Source organism: Malaclemys terrapin, chromosome 11 (genome assembly GCF_027887155.1).
Source record: "Malaclemys terrapin pileata isolate rMalTer1 chromosome 11, rMalTer1.hap1, whole genome shotgun sequence".
NCBI lineage: Eukaryota > Metazoa > Chordata > Testudines > Emydidae > Malaclemys > Malaclemys terrapin.
The window spans coordinates 38,909,570-38,930,035 of record NC_071515.1 but is presented as its reverse complement, the minus strand read 5'-3'; the positions used below and the strand labels follow the sequence as shown (position 1 = coordinate 38,930,035).

At 40.9% G+C, this 20,466-nt stretch overlaps 1 protein-coding gene across 5 annotated transcripts in view; it reads right to left on the bottom strand.

The window, feature by feature from the left end:
- CHN1 (chimerin 1) overlaps nucleotides 1-20,466 on the bottom strand; it is a 159,322-nt gene that overhangs the window by 7,416 nt on the left and 131,440 nt on the right. For all 5 annotated transcript variants that reach the window (XM_054043793.1, XM_054043794.1, XM_054043796.1 and 2 more), the window contains 4 exons: nucleotides 16,737-16,821; nucleotides 5,975-6,148; nucleotides 5,029-5,106; nucleotides 3,719-3,856 (listed from right to left, as the gene is read on the bottom strand). In XM_054043793.1, the coding sequence (XP_053899768.1) occupies nucleotides 3,719-3,856; nucleotides 5,029-5,106; nucleotides 5,975-6,148; nucleotides 16,737-16,821 (475 nt within the window). The remainder of the gene's footprint in view (nucleotides 1-3,718; nucleotides 3,857-5,028; nucleotides 5,107-5,974; nucleotides 6,149-16,736; nucleotides 16,822-20,466) is intronic.

The window sequence follows — 20,466 nt, the reverse complement described above, 5'->3', positions numbered from 1 at the left end:
TTTGTTTGTGGTTGTGCCGAAAAGGTCTCCTTCTGGAAACCCCCAAGTCTGAAAGATTCTGTGTAGAGCCTGATAATCCAACTCCCATTTGTATTCTTAAGAGAAGCACCTGCTGAGTGTGTCAGCAGTGACACTCTGTATGCCAGGCAGATACATTGCTGAAATCCTTATGTGATGCTTTATGCACCAATTCCACAACTTTATGGCTTTGGTGCAGAGGGAAGGGGATCTTGTCGTTCCTGGTCAATTGATATGATTGATAGATCTGTGTCTGATGAGAGGTAGGAAATGCATACAGGCATTTCTTATTGTTCTCAGCTCCAGGAGGTTGATATGGAGGGTGGTCTCTTGAGGTGACCATTTGCCCTGTGCTGTCAGGGAGCCAAAGTGCACCCCCCAACCCAAGAGAGATGCGTCTGTGGTTAGTCACTGTTGGTGCAAGTTGGAGGAAGGAGACCCCTTACATAGTGAAGAACCTTCCACCAGTCTAGGGAATTCTTCACCCACCGGGGAACTGATTCCTGCTTGCCTAGACTGTATCTGTTTGGCGACTAAACCGTTCTGAGCCACCCCTGAAAACAGCGGAGGTGTAATTTTGCATGCTCTGTCACGAAAGTGCAAGTGGCCATGTGACCCAGAAGTTGAAGGCAGTTTCTGACTGAGGTCTGGAGACTGTCAAGAATTGATTTGACAAGGCTTAATAATATTTGGACCTGTCCAAGGGAAGTGGTGCCCTAGATGTCAGAGAAATACCACTATAGTCTGGTGAAGCAGGTAAGCAGCCACTACTGACAGAACCTTTGAGAATACTCTCGGAGCATAGAGACTGAAGGGGAGCACTTGATACTGGAAATGATTCTAGCCTAACACAAATCAGAGGAATCTCTTGTGAGATGGGTGCACCGCTATATAGAAGTATACATCCTGGAGGTTGAGAGCTGAAACCAATCCCCTGAATCTAGACAAGGAATTATAGTTGCTAGGGTCACCACCCTGAATTTCTGGGGACTCATGAATCTGTTTAGGAATCTTAGATCTAGAACTGGTCTCCACCCTCTGTTCTTCTTTGGTATGAGGAAATAATTGTAATAGAAGCCCTTTCCCTTGTATTGAGGAGGTACCGGTTCCTTTTGCTCCTAAACGAAGAAAGGCATTTACTTCGTACCTTATTAGGGACTCGTGAGAGGGGTCCCTGAAGAGGGGCGGGGAAATGGAATGAGGAGGGAGGGAAGTACAGTGGATGGCGTAGCCCGATGATATTACTCCCAGGACCCATTTGTCTGAGGTGATACTCTCCCCTGCATTCTGGAACTGGAAGAGCCTGTTGCCAAATGGGAGAAGGTAGGTAAAACACTGAAGCTGGCAGACTAATGAGGGTTGGAAATTCAGATCCTTGATGGTCCCATCAAAACTGGTGCTTCGATGATGCCTGTTGTGGAGCCACATCAGATGGGTTTAGAGAGTCTGTCACCCACTTAACAAGGTCCTGGAACTGGCAAAAATAATTGGCTGCAGATGGGGGGCAGGGAAGAAGTATCAGGGCCTCATCTGGCAAAGAGGCCGAGATGGTGGTCTGACTTGTGGCTTCTTTAGTTGCCCTGGACTCTTGCTCCTCAAATGTTTCTTCCTGCTGCTGGAGTGGGGAAGTTTGGGTCTCCCTATCGTCCCGATGGGATACTGTCAGGGCCCTAGAGAACTGCCAACAACAGGTTTCCCGGGGATCCTAATATGGCCTTTGAGGTGCATACAGGGGAAGGGATGGCATCCAGGATTATTAAAACCAGAAGTGATGAGCTTCTGGAGCACCTTCCATACCCCTTCAGGAGATGGGGTTAGTGTAAGGGTGTACCAGAGAACCCTGCACTGAAATGGAAGAAACAGAGGAACAGTCATCATCATCATCCTCTTCTTCTTTTAATGGAGGAGCTCCCAGAAAATGGGGCGGGGCGAAGGCACCAGAGATGTAAAGGGATCTGGAGATTAAGAAGTTCCCAGTACCAAGAGATGCTCAGTACCTGCTAACAATGGAGACTCTGGTTCAGCAGTCTTTGCCAGTTCCTTCTGGTATCTGAAATCCTGTGGTGTTGAGTGTTTGTCCTTATCCGACGGTACCAGAGCTGTGGAAGGCTTTGAGGTTGGCGCTGATGAGGTTGAAGACTTACATTGTACCATGTGGGAAGGGCACACAGAGTGGAGTCTGAGATGACGGTAACGACCCTATATGTTTGGTACTATCCCCAGCTGACAATACCAAGGTCTTCCTGGAGTCCTGTTTAGTTTTAGAGCCATGGCGTTTTCCCGCATCCCTCATAATGGAGAAGCATTTCCCACCCATGGTACCCAGCCTTGAGGAAGACCTCTCAGAGGCCATAGATCTGGCTGGAGACAGAGGCCTTTATGAGGGGTACTGGCTGGGAGAGGAACTATATTTCCTTTTTTGGAGAGGCTTCGGAGGAGGGCTCTAAGGATTTATCTTCTTAGGAAGAACAGGAGTACTTGTGGCACCTTAGAGACTAAGAAATTTATTTGAGCATAAGCTTTCGTGGGCTACAGCCCACTTCTTCAGATGCATAGAATGGAACATATAGTAAGAAATATACATACATACCCTGGTGAATGGGGCATGTCCATCACAAGGAGAATTTCCCCAGAGGGAGTCTCTATAACCAGAAAAGTTTTTAGGTTTTGTTTGTTTGTTTACACAAATGCATCTGATGAAGTGGGCTGTAGCCCACGAAAGCTTATGCTGAAATAAATTTGTTAGTCTCTAAGGTGCCACAAGTACTCCTGTTCTTTTTGCGGATACACACTAAAACGGCTGCTACTCTGAAATCTTCCTAGGAGAATGTTGCAGGAAGGTGGAAGGGGCTCTAGAGGCTCCTGGAGACTCACGTCCAGGGGGATCCCGACCTGGTTCTGAAGCGGGGCAGAGGGAACGCTCCATCATGAGGAGTTGAAGTGTAACTTCCTGGTTCTTCCAAGTCCTAGGTTTCAGGACTAGACAGAAATTGCACTTCCGCAGCATGTGCGATTCACCCAGGGAGCGTGTCTGTCTCTGACTGGGATGGCCTCTTTACATGAGAGGCAGCATTTGAACCCTGGTGAACTGGGCATGTCCATCACAAGAAAAATTTCCCCAGAGGGAGTCCTATAACCAGAAAAGTTTTTTGGGGTTTTTTTGTTTGTTTTTGTACACAAATGCTAAACAAATACTAAACTAAACTAACAAGACGCTCCAAAACTACTATGGTAGACAAGAAGCGGACATACTAGCTCCGTCTCCAGATCAGGTGGTTGAGAAGGAACTGAGGGGGCGGTTTGCTTGCGCAGTCTGATATAGCCTTGGTACAGAGCACAAGAATATCAACAGCACATGTGTGGGCTGAATGGACACTGCTAATGAAAATCTCCTATTGAGGGTGTGTGGCGCACACCAAGAGTAGAGCACCCACAGGGACACTACTTTAAGAAGATCATATCTTTCCAGTATGTGTAGTGAAAAGGAAACATTTGAGAAAAATGGAGGAGAAACTGAAACAAAGATCACTTAATACAACATTCTTATAATCTATGGCACATACTTAGTCCTGCTTTCTTCTCAATTTATAGCACCCATGTGAAGCGCTTAAGTAGTACTTAATTAATAACACATGTTAAAAAACAAAACAGAGAAAAAGGGGCAGAAAGAAAAACAGGAAAAATGTTATTTTATACTTACTTGCAGAATCTATAAATTTTGGGTAGGCATCGTATGTGATAAGCGGAATTGGCAAATCCCTGAAGTACAATTTAAGTGCACCAGTGATAATATTGATATCTTCATACATATTCACAGAAATATCTGCTTTTTCCCCATCTGTGTATAGAAAGCAGCTGACATTAATGTTTTAAAAATATAAATAGATCTAGATTAATATTCAATGGAAAAATCTATACTGTTTAGCAATTATTAAGATCAGCACAGCCACAGCTTCTGGAGTATGTAAACTAACCAATAAAAACTGTTATTTGACTGTGAATTTCACTTTTTCAGGATAAAGCCTAATGCCTTTTGTACAGAGACCAGTCCTTTTTTCAATCTCAGGTTAACAAAAAAATGTTATGCACAAACCCGTGTGACTGTTTTAATGGTGACTGACTGTGTTGTAAAAATGTGTTGCAGATCAACTATATTTGAACATATCACTTTGCCAAAAACACATTTGTCAGCACTGAATGGAAATGAGGAACGTTTGCAAAAAGGAAAATGTTTTTAGTACTCAGTCGCTAGGACAGGCATATGCTCACCCTCTCAGAGCAGCAGTGCTATTTATTCTTGAGTTCAGTGGGCACTGGGTAAGGGCCTGAATTTGTTCAGCACCTCAAGCCCAGCTAGGACCACACAGAAGGCAGGTATTACTTGAGCTCTCTTTGTGTAGCCCCAGTAGCCTGGAGAGGCAAAAAGGGATGGAATTTTTGGCTCAGTAAAAAAAAACATATGGGGAGGGAGCACCTTCCCGCCCCCGATTGCTACTGTGGGGTACTGCGGGTGGGAACTCCTTACTTCTCTCAATTGCCTTTGGTGGAAGAGGAAGTATGTTTAGCCCAGGGGTTCTTTATTATTTTGGAGCTATCATCCAGGGAGAGGGCTTCAAGTTGCACTGCTCCTTTAAGGTTCTTCTCCAGCTGACTCATGGTCCCACTGAGAGAGGAGCTTGGGGGTTCCCTAGTAAATCAGGGCAATAACTGAGAACGTTCAGTACTTTCCTACCCAATGACATCATTGCAAAGAGCCTAACTGTCATAGTCAGGCACTGTGGAGACACAAACTCTGCCGAAGGGAAAAGGGCAGCTTTTGGCAACCCAGGCCAAAATGGGATTTGTGTGTCTTTCCAAGGGGAGGATACCGCTCCCCCCAGCATAATGACCAGCCTCTGCATCTGCAGAGCCCAACAGGCAGATGGAGCCTACGCTGAGGAACCCCTGGACTGAACAGAACCCTTCACAATGTGCCGGCAAAAAAGTTGCAGCAGATACTAAAGCAGATACCTCTGTCAAATGCCATTTTGACGTCTTCAATTAGGTCACTAAAGCCTGAAACTCTGTATAGTCCTTCAGAATTAAGACCTGTTAGGAGAGAACATTTTCACTTGATTAAAATTAGTATTAACTTTGCATCTCCCTTAAAACTGGCTTGTCCCTGGCCAGGTTCTTCACTTAAGGCAATGAGGCAACAAGGTTAGTTAGGTTTTAAAAGCTTTACCGGGTTTTTCATTTGGAATACAATTCACCCCATCCCTTTAACCCTGACCCTTACATCAACCGCATTGTTCGGCTCAGCTCCCAATCATTTTGTGTAATCATGTTTATGATAATGATTCCCGGGGGTGAAAAAACAGATTAGCCCAATTACAAGCTAATTCTTTTTAATCAGCTAATTGAGATTAACATATTAGATGTACAGTAAATATTATAGAAGCAAACCATATATTCTAGTAAAGAATATTAAATATGGGCTGGGAGAACAAGGAAGATGAAATATGTAAATACCGACTAGTTTAGTTATTACTGTGTTAATCTTTCTGATTAAAATACCATGGGAAATATAAAGAAGAGGAAGATGCACATGTACATCAATAAGATAGGAGATCATCCAAGACTGGAGTTTAACAAGCATGTAGTTATGTCAAAACAGTACTATATACTGTGCATCATAAAACACGCATTGCATCTGTCCATCTCTTATGTATTAATTAGAGAAGTCCTTGTAAGAAATTAAGTAATTTCAGCAGAGCTTTTAAAAAAAATCACAGATATTTGTGAACCAACAAATAACACCAAGTATGATATAAACTGTGTAGGATAATTGGCAGTCATAAAATGCCCCGTTTGAAACTGTTTTGAGCAATCATGAATTCAGCGAAAACCCAAATGACCCAGATCAATCTAAAGGGATTATCATTAAAGCAACCAAAGTCCATTAACGATGTCTTACCTCTAGATTCAATTTCTCTAATACACATGTCTACCACCATTGGCCTTTTAGTGATGTGTGCTTTTACTAGCGTTGTAAGGTCACAGCTGTACACTTTTTTGACATGCTTCAGATCTGGCTTGCAGTCATTTGGGACCATCTTGGAACACTGCTTGTGAACATTTAAACCACAATCTGGGAGAAAAAAAGAAAAGACAATTAACCCAATGTTGGGTGAAAATGTGCTGTAATGTTAATATAATGAAGTATGTATTACTTCTACAGGGTCTGATCCCGCAGACCTCATTCCTGTCAGGACCGCTCATGTGAGTAAGTGGAAAAGGACTGGTGCAGATTTTAAAGAACACTTAGTAGCTGAATACATTCCATTCTAAGATGCAAAACCAGACATTTCCTCTACTACAGGATTTAACAGAAATCAACCAATAGAAAATCAAATTGTCAAAGTCTATAATTCTTCATCAAATTGCATAGGTTTTTACAGTAATTTCAATAGAACCCTATTAGTTTAATCCCCATTACATTCTGTAGGACTTTTCCATAGGGGAAGAGATCTATTACTCTGTCATGTTTTTCTCTTCTTATATTTTATATGTGACTATTTCATGATCTAATCCCTTCCCCTGGTCTTTATATTTATTTTAGGCTCAGGTTACACTACAAACCACTTTCGGCGGCATGCAGTATATGTATAACTACATACTGCAGTCAAAAGCACACTGCATCCACACTGTGGTGTGTAGCTACACGGGGCAGTGAAAGGCTCTGGCAGATGGGAGGCAGCAGGCAAAGGCTTCAGCTGTTTCCCCGCTGCCAGAGCCTTTCCCTGCTATCTCCCCACTTCCAGAGCCTTTCTTTCCCTGCTGCTTACTCCCTTCCAGAGGAAGGGCTTCAGCAGTGGGGGAGCTGGCAGAGCCTTTCACAGCTGCTGGAGCCTTTCCTTGTAGCAGGCAATGGCTCCAGCAGCGGGGAGTTGCTGGAGTATTCCCCTGCATAGGAGAAAGGCTCCAGCTGTTGGGATCTGGCAGCCTTTCCCCTCTTCCCTCTCCCCCCGCCCCCCGCCGCCCGGTCCACTGTTGGAGTCTTTCCCTGCGAAGGAGAAGGGGACCAGCAGTGAGAGGTAACAGGACACTACACAGCTAAATTGGGCCAGTAGAGGATGTCTAGGTACATACTCTGGGTGTATACCTACATCCTTCAGGTGTGTCTTGACTGGCCTAAACCATGTTTCACTGTCTATGCTGCTGTTTATACTTGTACTATGAGGGCTATGCATGTATGTACACTACACACTGCCAAAAGAGTCCTGAAGCGTAGACACACCCTTAGGGTTAGTTTGAGACATTTACTCTTAACCCTGAGCAGGATAGGGGAGGAGGTATTACTTCCAATGTTGTTTCATAGACTGGGTTTTTGAAAGAGAAAGCCCAGAAAGCCGGCAATTCCAAATAATTCTATTTAAATTAAAATGAATTTGGGAAGACCTTAGTTAAAGAACAGTTCCACAGTTTCATCATAAACATTTTACTAATGAAGGTTTGGTTCATTTTAGAGTACAATTCAATTGAAATCAGATATGCAGAAAAAAACATTCATTCTGTACAAAAAGGGGCCAGGCATATCTATCAACACTAATGCTCCATCAGTAGTAAAAAAGTAGGAAAACCAGCAATAATACTAAAAGGAAGCACAGTGAAGACAGGCTGAGCAATGCAGTTCCTTCTAAGTTAATGGAATGTTCATATCCATGATTTGAGTCCGTAAGTCTTATGCGATGATGTATGAGCAGCATTTTGCCTTGTCTAAAGCCCAACCTAGTCCCTTCTGACTTCACTGGGAGTTTTATCAGGTCTCTTCTGTCTTGCAGTAGGGACCCTTGTCTTGCAAGATGCTGAGTATCTTGAACTTTCATTGGTAACTGGCAATGCAAATGTCACCCAGAGCCCAATCCTACAAAGTGACATGCTGAATTGCCGTAGCATAACAGCACAGAGCCTACAGTGTTCACTCGCTTAGGCCTTGATCCAGCAAAGATTTCCAGTGTGCTTAACTTTCCTACCATGAGTAGTCCCATTGATTTCAATTATTCATTGATCTCAAGGGGACTACTCATAGGATTAAAGTTAAACATATGTTAGAGTTTGGAGGTTCGGGGCCTTGGTGAAGATTTACAGTATCCCTTCCCTTTCCTCTGCTCCCTCCCCCCGCAAATATCTAGTGTCTATAGAGAAGTCACCTTTGTATCTGATTATCATTGGTTTTGTTGATATTTTAATTTACAGTAAATAGTCCACAGATGCTGTGGTTCTCCTTTATACAACGGCAAAAGCCAGTGTTTCTATCTTAGTTTAATTCCAGCTCAGTCATTCATGTGATATTACAAAAAGCACTTTGTTTTCTTAATAGGTTTGTAAAGCTAAAGAGTTTTGTCACTTAGAATTTATTGTAAAGTGCTCAATCTCTTGGTAACAATAAAAGTTCAACATGTCACATTCAATCAGTCAAAATTTATGAACCCTGTTCCAGACAAAATGACTGCTTACAATTCTATTTCACTCTTTAAGTGTAAGAATAGCTCCCTTCCATGAAGAAAAGAAAGTGGTCTTGTGATTAAGGCACAGGATGAGGACCCAGGAATTCTGGGTTCTGCACCTACTAATGCCACAAACTTCCTGTGTGACCCTAGGCAAATAATGTAGAGGACAACCTCCTCCTACACAGAAGACCCTGACCTGGCAGAACTGGCCCAGTGGGGCAGAACCAGAAGACTTGTGCAAGGAGAATGGCCTTCTGCACACTGCGGAGTTCTGTTCTGTTGGCTTCCCTCCACCCCAACACATGGTGGGGGTTGGAAAAATTATTGGGGGTGAGGACATATCCACCAGCCACTCTCTTTCCTGTAGGGGGAATAGAACCTCTACAGAAAGTGTTGTGCTTCTGACACTTCACAGTATTTGTGGCACAGCACCACTCTATGGCAGGAGGTTAGGGGCCTAACCCTTCCTCATTCAGGCTGTGAAGAACTCCAGAGCACAGCCTGGTCCCTTGCATGCTTTTAGGATTTGGTCCTTAATCATCCTGTGTTTCAGTTTCTCCCTCTGTAAAATGGAGGGACAAGGAATTTGGGCAGAGAGGGACAAGAGACTGACTGGACGAGGAGCTGTGGGTCTTTTGAGCACACATCTACCCGTGCGGATGGGAGAAGAGATATCTTAGAGCTACAGTATTGTGAGAACAAGGATAATTAATTTTTAAGTATACAAGAATGAAAAACACGTATTTACAAATGTCCTATGCTTGAATTAAAACAATATTTACCATTTCCCATGGTCATCTTAAGGATATTTGCATACAGCAAAGTGAATTTTATTAAAATGTTTAGCTTGCAGGGACCTATTCAAGCTGAAATTCATATTTCTAAAAATCCAAATTTAATTACCTGTGTTACTGCTAACCCTTTTGGTGCCCGCTTCAAAGCCCAATTAAGTCAATGAAAAGATTCCCATTGATTTGAAGGGGCTTTGGATCAGGTCTCATTAACACCAGAAATGTTTTAAAAATCAACATTGCTTTTCCATCTTTATGCTCTTCATTTTTTACACTTCATTGGTTCTCATACACCAAAACACTGCTACAAGCGTTATAAACACTCCTGAGGAATATATCATGCTTTAACAGAAGTTTATAAAAGGCAGAGCACTTTTCTATTACCATTATTATTATGCTTTGCAGGCTTTTTTTTATTAAAAAAAATAACAAAAGCTACGTTTTTGGTCCTTATCTGAGATTGAAGTCCTTTGACAAGTCAAAATTAATTTTTTTGTAAGGTTTAAATGCATCATTTAAAACAAGAATAATGTTGCTTTTTAAATAAAGAAGTTGAAACGTAGCCATTTTGTTATGCTTTTGTCATAGGAAGGGTCCTTTCTCTGAGTTCACAATACTCTGTGGAAGCAGAATGGTATTGTTTTAGTCAGTGGATTTTCATTTTCAGGACTTGATGAGAATTTAAGTTGGTGATAGTTACACACCAATATAAGAATGACTGTTTGCTTATTCAAGCAAGGTAAAAAGTGCATGAGTAACATGACAGGCTGCCTTCCAACAGAGTACTGCAAAATCCCAGAGCAATCCATTGTTCAAACTTTCTACAGTAGCAATATTCAGCCTAAATTTGGAAGGCTGGAACACAGGGTATTGTAAGACAAATTACAAAAAATTAAAACAAATTGTTGTCTTTTTTTCTTAAATCCCAGAGTGCAGCACATCTGCTTTGCAACATCTTAGAGTCCTGCATTTTTAGGAGGGCCAAGAGAACGAAATCCTGAGTTGTATCGAGCACTCACTACTTCCACTGGCTTCAAATGCTCAGCACCTCTAGGGATCAGGCTCTAAAACCCATTTGCCATACTCATACAAGTAGTCCTGCTGATTTCAATTGGGCTACTTGCATGAATACGATTAGCAGGCTTTAGACCCAAGAGTTTGTTTTATTTCATGCTTACGGCCAATTTCTACTTAGTTACAATGAAGTAAATCCTGAGTAACTCAGTTTACTTCAGTGGATTTAATGCCGATTTACACCAAACAAAGGGTCTGATCCGACTCCTGTGGAGGTCCATCAGTGTTTTTCCATTGACTTCCATGGGAGTTGGGTCAGGCCCTAAAAGAAAAATTTGACCCTTATTTGTTAAAACCACACAAATTACATAAAGTAACATATTGCCCAGTAAAGTCCAGAATAAATGAAAGATTTAAAAGACCATGGGTGAAATCAAGGCCCCACAGAGGTCAATGGCAAAACTCCCATTGACTTCAATAAAGTCGTCATATAAGTGGATCATTTCATTGGCTGGATTTGTAGTTGAGTATAGGTTTCTTTTGTATGTTATTATCAACCTGCAGCCATCCTTCAACAAAAAGTACATTTAGAAATTCATGAGCAGGTAGACTAGTTTACAAATTTCGGAATAAAACAGCCTTTATAGATGTTTTTGAACAAGTTTCAGGTAAGCTATACTATTTTTAATAGCATATTGATCTTACTCTAGGAGTCTGGATAGGCTGTGGTATTACTTTTATGAGGGATATTGCCTTTAGAAAAAGAGCCTGACATAGCCAATGCTTTTCTAGGAAGCTCAGAAAAAGATTTCACAATTTTTCTGAAGCAACTAATATTGACTTTAGTCCATTGAGCTGAAAGAAGAAATAATGTGATCATATTAATGCATGAGCAGAGCCCAAAAAATATATGCATATTAATACTGCCCTATGAGTACCCATTACAAATATTTGCTGAGAATAAAATGCACATAGCTATGCTGTTGATTTGATTTAGTCAGTTTTAGATTTCCTTTTGCTTATGATTTACTGGTAAATGTGGCTGCTGAGCATGCTCTATTGAAACTATATCACATGGAATATACTTTATAATTATATTTATAAATTAAGATGAAAGACATTTATATATTTTGTCTTTCTGAGGGGACGGTTTAAGGTACTGAAAGATAGATTTACATTTTCCTCTAAGAGTTCCAAGAGAATCTCCATAGATTTATGATAATGGCAGAGTGGTGTGGGAAAGAGGCAGGAGGCCTGGGTTCTATTCTTGGGCCTGGCATTAAATCACTGTATCATCTTGGGCAAGTCACTTAAGACTTGTTCCTCAGTTTCCCCATTTGACACAAGGGGATAAAACCACTACCCACCTTTGTAAAGTACTTTGAGATCTGCAGGTGATGAGTGCTACGTAAGAGCTAACTATTAGTATTGCTTTAATGAGGGTGAACAGATACAAAGGAATTTGCCCCAATAAATTATTCATCAAATAGTAGCTTTCCTTTTATGGTAATTAAACTCTCTTTTCTTTAATATAAAAATTAAAGTTTACTCTCTCTGCAGTGCACATAATCATTTATTGTTCTTTAGTTTTACGAGCATTGACAACTAGCATTACTTGTAAATGCTATGATACCCATAACAAACACCATTTGTTGACATACTGTATTGATCTGACAGGAGCCTTAGTGCAACTACTGATCTGGGCTGCTCTTCTAAGTGGCACAAGGACAAAAACATGATATGCCCCCAAACTGCCTTCCCTACTCCATGGTTCTCTGGTAATGAGTAGACTGTCTATTCTGCCAGAAAACCACCTCCCACCCGTGATGGCTTCCGACCACAAATGGTATCTGCAGGAGTCTTTCTTTGCTCATGTTCCTTCCTTATGCTGTCCTTTAATGCTGATAGCCTGTGCTCTTAAATGTTAAGTGTACAGTGCAGGAGCAAAAGCAGTGTGCTGCAAGATGAATCTACCCTTGATTTCATGTATTATAGGGTCGTGGGAGAAGGGGAAATGTATTATAGGGTCGTGGGAGAGGGGGAAATGTATTATAGGGTCGTGGGAGAGGGGGAAATGTATTATAGGGTTGTGGGAGAAGGGAGGTAGAGAGGAAAAAACAAAACAAAGACAGACAGAAGTTGCTTGTGCACCCAGGGGAAAGTAGACGGAGAAAGAAGAGGGGCTTGACTGTATCTTTAAGGCACAGTTCTGAGTTGGTGGAGGAATGGAGGCTTAACTGGACAAAACTGAGTCTTAACTTTGGAAATAAAAAAATCATCTTGTTTCAAGAAGTGCAGAGGAGCAACAGATTAATCATGAAACCTTATCAGTCAAAATGGCAGCCACCTGCTCTTCACAGTTCTCTCTCACAGGTTTTTTAGTATATGTGAGACAAGTTCCTACTGGACCATTGTTTACGTCACAAAAACCGCCGGCACCACCACCTTCCCTATTTGGCAATCTCAGCAGAGAGGTACTGACACTGTGATTATCTCTGGACCTCATGCAGGAGGATGTCTATAATCACTCTTCTTTCCCTGCCAATCAACACACGGGGTAGGGACAATCTCCCTTGGAGAGAGAATTATACTGTATATGGGGCATAGAACATAGAAGTTACCCAGGCTCTGTTCTGGCTGGAGATGCTGAGTTGTAATAAACAATGAATAAGTACCGTTTTAGTTGCTATGGCTAGGTCTATACTACCCGCCTGAATCGGCGGGTAGAAATCGACCTCTCGGGGATCGATTTATCGCGTCCCATCGGGACGCGACAATCGATTCCCGAATCGGCGCTCTTACTCCACCAGCGGAGGTGGTAGTAAGCGCCGCCGACAGAAAGCTGCAGAAGTCGATTTTGCCGCTGTCCTCACAACAGGGTAAGTCGGCTGCGATACGCCGAATTCAGCTACGCTATTCACGTAGCTGAATTTGCGTATCTTAAATCGACTCCCCCCTGTAGTGTAGATGTACCCTATGACATACTAGCTAGCTGGTATGGCATAATATGTATTGTTGGGTCTATCCTGATTCTAGTTTATTTTTTTGAAGTATTACTTGTGCTCTTATGCCATAAATTAATCTATCTACCAATGGCAACAATCTCCTTATGTTACTTTTTCTTTCCCTTCCTCCTCCTACTTTCTGAAATGGGTGACTTTTATCCTTATAAAGGGAATCCAGGAATGCCCTGCATTTTTATTCCTATGTATCTTGCTAAGAGTAGGACTCAAAATGATTGAGTGTTCCCTGCAGTATTCATTTACAGCTGTAATAAGTATCGCTTTTGTACAACTAATAGATTCACCTTACGATCTGTAATTGTTTGCTTTAAAAAAGCAAACTTAGTAAAAAGTACAGACTATTATAATCAGCACAGTTTTGTTCCTAAAGCATTTTCAATAAAATCATCACACAGATCACAAGTCTGGAGTTTCCTCGGAGTAATACAGAGACCAGTTTGAATGTTAGAGGGCTGCATCCTGCTCAATCCTGTAATTTTTAATGTGGACTTCTACTCGGAAAAGTGACGGGTGTCCTGGGGTTCACCATTTATTGTCTCTCGATTTCCATATCAAAGGTGTTCAGTTTAGAAAAACAAACAATTTCACAGGGAAAATTAAGCCCCCGTTTACACCTGTTGTACCCACACTTTCTTTCATTTATGCCCTCAGTTACACCAGTGCAGCCTCTCAGTTGCACAGTTCTAGCTTACTGGAAGAAGTAAACAATCTTTTGATGATGCACAAATAGAATAGAATCCAGTTCACTCACACTTAGATGTGTTGGCTCAGGAGAGTGAAACAGGATTAAAAAGCAGTACAAGTTATTTTTCTTTATACAGTAAGCAAGATGCAACTTTGAACACACATGGGGAGCAGATCTGCTGAGTTTAGAAGGTGACATTGTTTACACAGCCACTTTTCAGAGGAGAACCACATTTACTGAATTTAACTTTTTCATGGAATGTTAAGTAATCTTTCCCTACCCATCCACCAGACACATTCAACATCACTGCCGGAACCCTTAATGGTTCCCATTTCCTCTACATAACACCTCTGTCTTTGAGGGTCCATTTCCTGGCCACCATCCATTTTGCTGAAAATGACAGAATTTGGCCTCCATTCAGAACTCATTTGTCCTGGTGAGAGGGTTTGCTGTTTATTAACACGTGGCACTTTCTCTCCTCCATCCACCAGGGGCTGAGTACAAGTGGCTTGCCAGGGGGTTGAGAGAGCAAGGAGAGTTATGTGAAACCTGTGAGTATCTTACCACCGCACATCCTGTCATTCCTCAGATAAGATATGACAGCCATCATAAAGATTATGATCACAGGCTAAGTGGCCTTGAGCATTCAAGAAGTATAGTAATCTCTTAGTGGGCTTTATCCTGTGGTACACTTTATTGGTAGTATGAAATGGAATTAAAAATAAAAAAAATTGCTGTATTTATTGGGTGTTATTGAGATGGGTATGACAACTTTAGACAAACAGAAAAGTTCAATTATGTCTGAAATTCTAAAGCCATCTAGTTTACATTTTTTCCTTTTTTGTTCCTTTCTTATTATAATCACCTTTGTACAGAGCCAAAGAGAGAAAAAGAGAAAGCACTAGTTATTTCTCACTTCCATAATACAAGCTAAGAAAAGGAAACCATTAGGATCTTTTGGAAAAATATCTGCATTAAAATATAAAATAAGAAAACAATGTTGTCTAGAGTAGTTATAAATAAAAATAGTAAAAAGAAAAGTACTGTCAGTTTAATTATAAAACTGATCTTTTTTGCTCATTCCACAAAAGCGTGCAACTACTCTGAAAAGTGACACTGTAGACTTTCATATTTATTGTCTTTATTGAACTTCCAGATCAAAGCTACTTAATGTAAACTAAAAAGCCTGTTATTTTTCCTAACTGCCAGCATTGCAAATTCAATATGAGATCATAAACAGAGAGCTGTGTATTTTCTGGCTCATGTATCATCAACTATAAAGTGTCTACTCTGAAAATTTAGCTGACGTCTCTGTTGCTGATGCATGAAGCAGAATAAAATCAAGTTCCCTTTCCCAGAGCTGCATTGGCTGTGCAGATTTAACAAAAGCAAAATGTGGTAAAACATTAATTTAATGAGTACAGTATGTAGCTAGAACTCTGAATAAACATGGGGTAGGACTACTGAGTAAGGAAGTGCCATTTTCACAGAATATAACTGCACATGAATGTTCTTTCATTTGTTTCAGTGATTTCTAAAACTAATAAGCTAAAACTTTATGGACACTAGACTCTGCTGACAAAAAAATCTGCATCAATGACACAATAAAAAACATTACACATCAAACATTTCTTGTGGAATATTTCCAAGATTTTTCAGTCATAGCTTTTCTATAAACACATTTGTTTATGTTGAAATTTCTACCATTTTGCATTGATACTATAAAAATCCTATTATTTGCTTAAGACAAAAGCTTTCTGAAAGCTTTAGACAGGGAAAAAATTCTTAAATTAGCTTGAAAATTCAGTTTCCAGGGCAACAAATGCAGCTCTTCATACATCAACATTTCTTTATACTATTTTTATAAAATTAGTTACTGGAAAATTATAAGGCACATTTTAAATAAAGTAACTTGTTTTTTCAATTACTTTGATCTTTTTCTCCTAAACAAAATAGTTGGTTTCTCTCCTTTTTCAGAGGATATCAATAATATTGCTGAATTATTTTACCTAAGTTCTTCAGCTACAACAGAAAGACTAAATCCCAAATGCATGCAGTATCTGTCTGTCCAGGTATTTATAACATAGCCTCTGAGTGCTTTTATAAATTTATGTATACACCTATTTTAATCATCTTTATGTCAATTCTTCTCAATCCATTAATTTATTTTTTCAAATTAGAGAGCATGTGTGTGTAGTGGTTAGAGCACACACACAAATAAGACTGGGAGTTAGGATTCCTGGGTTCTATACCCAGCTCCCTTTCTAACTCTGCCACTTTACTGCTCTGACTCCGTTTATCCATTTGTAAAATAAATCTAAATATCTACCTCACACAGGTGTTGTGAGGTTTGATTATTGTCTACAAGCTTCATTAAGATCCCCAATAAGTTTCTCATACTCACCCACCCCACACACAGACTCATCCATTACAAAATAAATACAACTCCTCATTCAAGCTATGTCTCCTACATACTGAAAGAAAGGAAAGATAGATTATTTCCATCTCTGAATATCTGGAAGGCATTTAGATGTAAGGTTCAATGGTCGATAGTAGCACCTGATACAACTATCACTGAAATGAAAGAGCATCTTTCCAGTGATTTTAACAGGAGGATCAGATCCTAGGTGCACAATTTATTATGAAATAGATAGTATGTCTAAGGCTTTACAGCATCAGGATTGTCTTAAGAATCAAAGAATAAACCAGTTACCTGCACATTTTACTCCCTGAGCAATGAGGCCCCACATAAAGTTGGCACAGTATTCACACCAGTGTGGACCCCTGAACGTGTGAACCTAGAAAACAGTAGCAGAAAGGACTAGATTATTTCACAGGCATAATAATCATGCGCATAAATGGGCCACAGTTCCCTTTTTACTAAGGTAATATTTGCATTCATTTCCTTTAATTCTGGTTTGGGGCTTACCACTGAAGGAAAAGATGACACAATCTAAGAGAAAGATTTAACTGCCAAGATTCGTATAGCCTTATGGAAAAAGGTGAGCTTTCCATCCCGAGGGCCATCCTGAACGAAGGAGTCTAGTCCTCAGGAAATGGCTTTGCTTCACACAAACAGATCTGTAGAGTCAAGTGATGGAATTGTCAGCCCCACCTGACCTAGATCGGTGCAGCTGGTCTAGGCTCTCTAAGCCAGGATATGTAAACTAGCAGACAGCCACAGTTTGCTGTGCTTCTCCTCCCCTGACCACCACCAGGGATGGGATTTCAGCAATGTGCATTAGTGCTTTAAATGGAACTAAACGGCAACTGCTTTCCAACACAGAGAAGAGTATGTAAGGGAATTGGGGTCCCCTCATTTGGGATTTATGCTGCCTGTCCTCTACATATGGTCTTGCAGGATATATGTAGTGGGGCTGCAGGGCTTGTGCCTAAATCAGAAAGAGCCCTGCTAGGCAAATGTTGGTACAACATATACTCCTGGGGGAATTCTACAACAAAAAATTTACAATTCTGTGCATATTTTAAAATTCTGCAAATTTTATTTGTCAAAATAACACAATATAATCACACCGGTTTTAATTATTTTTGGTAATTTATTTCAAAATACTTGTCAGCAAGTATGTCTGTAACAATACAGACAACAAAAAATTCAGGACATTTTTTTGCCAAATAGATTCCTTACTAGGCATATTAATACAGAACTCTGAGTAATTCATTTAAACTACAATACGTAACTGTATTTCCCACACCCATCAGAAGCAGTGCAAAGACTTGGAGGAAATCAGGGGTAATGGAGATGCTGAGGGAGAGGGAAGTAGATTGCTGGGAAGGAGCCTGGATGTGAACTTGGAGGGTTGTTGGATATGGGTGGCAAACTATGGAACAGGTTTTTTTGGGAGGCGGGGAGGAGCTTCCCCCATGCAGATCCTAGCTGACCCCTAGCCTCTCCCATTCAGTCAGGCACATATGCCCCCTCTCCCTATGTGTCCTTGCACCCCCTGTCCACATGTCCCTTTGCCCCACTCAGACACCCACTCCGCCCCATCCCCATGTGGCCCTGCACCCCTCCCCGTCTCCATGTGGCTCTGTACCCCCTCTCTTGTCCCCAAGTCTCTGTTCCCGCACTCAGCCACTCCCCTTTCCTTATGTAGCTCTGCACTCCCTCCCCCATCACCACGTGGCCCTGCACCTCTCTCCGCCCTGTGCCTCCACCCCCATTCAGCCCCTGCCCAAGTCTGTCCTCTCCCACGAGCCCTTACGAGCCCGTCTGAACCCCCAGCAGCCCCACACTGTCTGTCTCCCCATAGCCCCTGTCTTCTGACCTGGCCCGACAGGTGCTGTGAAGAAGGCAGGCTCTTTCTCTTTCCTAGCTGGCTTGGAGCGGCTGCTGTGTTCTAGCACCACATTGCCCTTTGGGGGGCAAAATGCAGAACTGCAGCAACATTTCAGCAGAAGCTTTTTTCTGAGCAAAAAATTAAAAATATGCGCAGCTCATTAATCATGTGCATGCGCAGTAGCACAGAATTCCCCCAGGAGTTTATATAGAAATGCTGAATACACACTCAGAGGTTCATTGGTTTAGTATAAAGGATTAACCTTTTTTCAGAACAATGTTACATATTGAAAACCTATTTGCATGAATTTAGTAAGCGGAAAATGAACAGGAATCCATTTAAGCAAGAACAGATTCAAAGCTAAGGAAGAAGCCAATGCTAGTCTCATTCCAGTCTTGCCTGCTTGTTCCAGTCCTTTAGCCACAATGAGCTGCCTCTGATTTATTTTAGTAGGTTTCCTGCTTAGAAAACCACAAGATTCTTAGCAGAGAAAATCATTATTTTGTTAACCAATGTAAAGGACTTTGAGTAGTTACTTGTAATAGATGATGAACTTAAATGAAATCAGTAACTGATGATCACAAAGTAATGAAATTCATAGTCAAGAATATTTTAGCCTTAACTCATTCAGTTCTGCTTAGATATTGACAGAGGGTCATCTTGCACATATATATGCAATACTAATCGTAAGTGGATGTAGCAAAGAGAAAGGTGAACTTTTTTAAAACTTGGGTGCCTTAAGTTAAGAATCGAAATTCATACAGTATTTAGTGGATATAAATTATGGATCTGAAGTGGCCTGATTTTCAGAGGTGTCGAGCATCCACAGCTCCACTGACTCCAGTGGAGCAGGAATAGGTCAAAATGACACTTATCTCACACAAAATGAATATTCAGAGCAGTTCATGGAAATTTTGGTAAACATTTGGGTATCATTAAGGTGTCCATAGTCCCCTAGAAATTGGTACCAATAAAGAAAAAGATGTAACTGCTATATGAGAAGTGTTTAGGTAAATCTAAGAGTCAGTATGGAAACTTACTCCTGAATGTCATTGTGATTTTTATATACAGTTAGGCTTTTAATGCTATGACAATCAGGTTTTTGTGGTATCTTCTTTGGTATTTTTAACCATAGGGTATTTGTAACCATATTAGGGTTAGACTGTGATACCAGTACTCGTATTTAGCAATACCTTGCACCATGAGTAGTTCCACTGAAGTCAATGGGCTGCTTGTGAAGTATCACTGTCCAGCCTTGATATGTAACTAAAAACACATTAAAAATATTGACACTGTGTAATCTAGCCCATTAACCTCTTGTCTGGCTGACCCTCAGCATCTGCTTCCTCCATTCCCTGCCCCCCTTTGCTGTCAAATACCTCTGAGAGAGTATTAGAAGAGAGAGTAAATTTGTGCCAATAGTGGAGGAAATCCAAAGGACTTCCTCCACTATTGGCACAAATTTACTCTCTCTTCCTTCAACTCTATTATGTAATTTGCCAGGGAACCGTACTTTGCCACCCTCGTTGAATTACACTCCATGGCCTCCCTCTTGAAACCCTACCTCTTCCTCTCCCTACAGGATCTGGCTGACTTCTACAAAGCCAAGCATGACATGATCAGTAGCTGTAATCACCATTCACCACCACCACCACCGAGATTTTTCATATGGTCTCCTCCTCTAATCCATCATGACCTCTTTGATTTCTTCCTGAGCATCTATTTTTCCTTACAATATAGGCATGCTCTGGTATCGCCCATCCAAAATGTCATACCTTGATGCCACTCAGAGCTAAAAAATTCTTGCCAGAAAATATGATTTCGTTGACATCAAAATCTTCCAGGGAAAAATGTTGATTTTGATTAATTTTTTTTTGATTTTCTGGTTTTGAAAAACAAAACAAAAATGCTATTTTGAAATTTTTATTCTTTTCCTTTTGCTCAAAAATTCATGTTAGCATTTGCAGTTATAAACTTTTCAGAATTTTTTGTTCCCTGAAATGGTTTCATATTTTGACTTTTCATTCCAATTCAGAATGGAAACTAAATTCCGCACAGAATGAAAATTTTGTTTCCCAAACGGATCTAATGCCACAGCTCCCTCCCCAAAGCCTGAGAAAATAGGAGAGTCTCATATTATGGCTT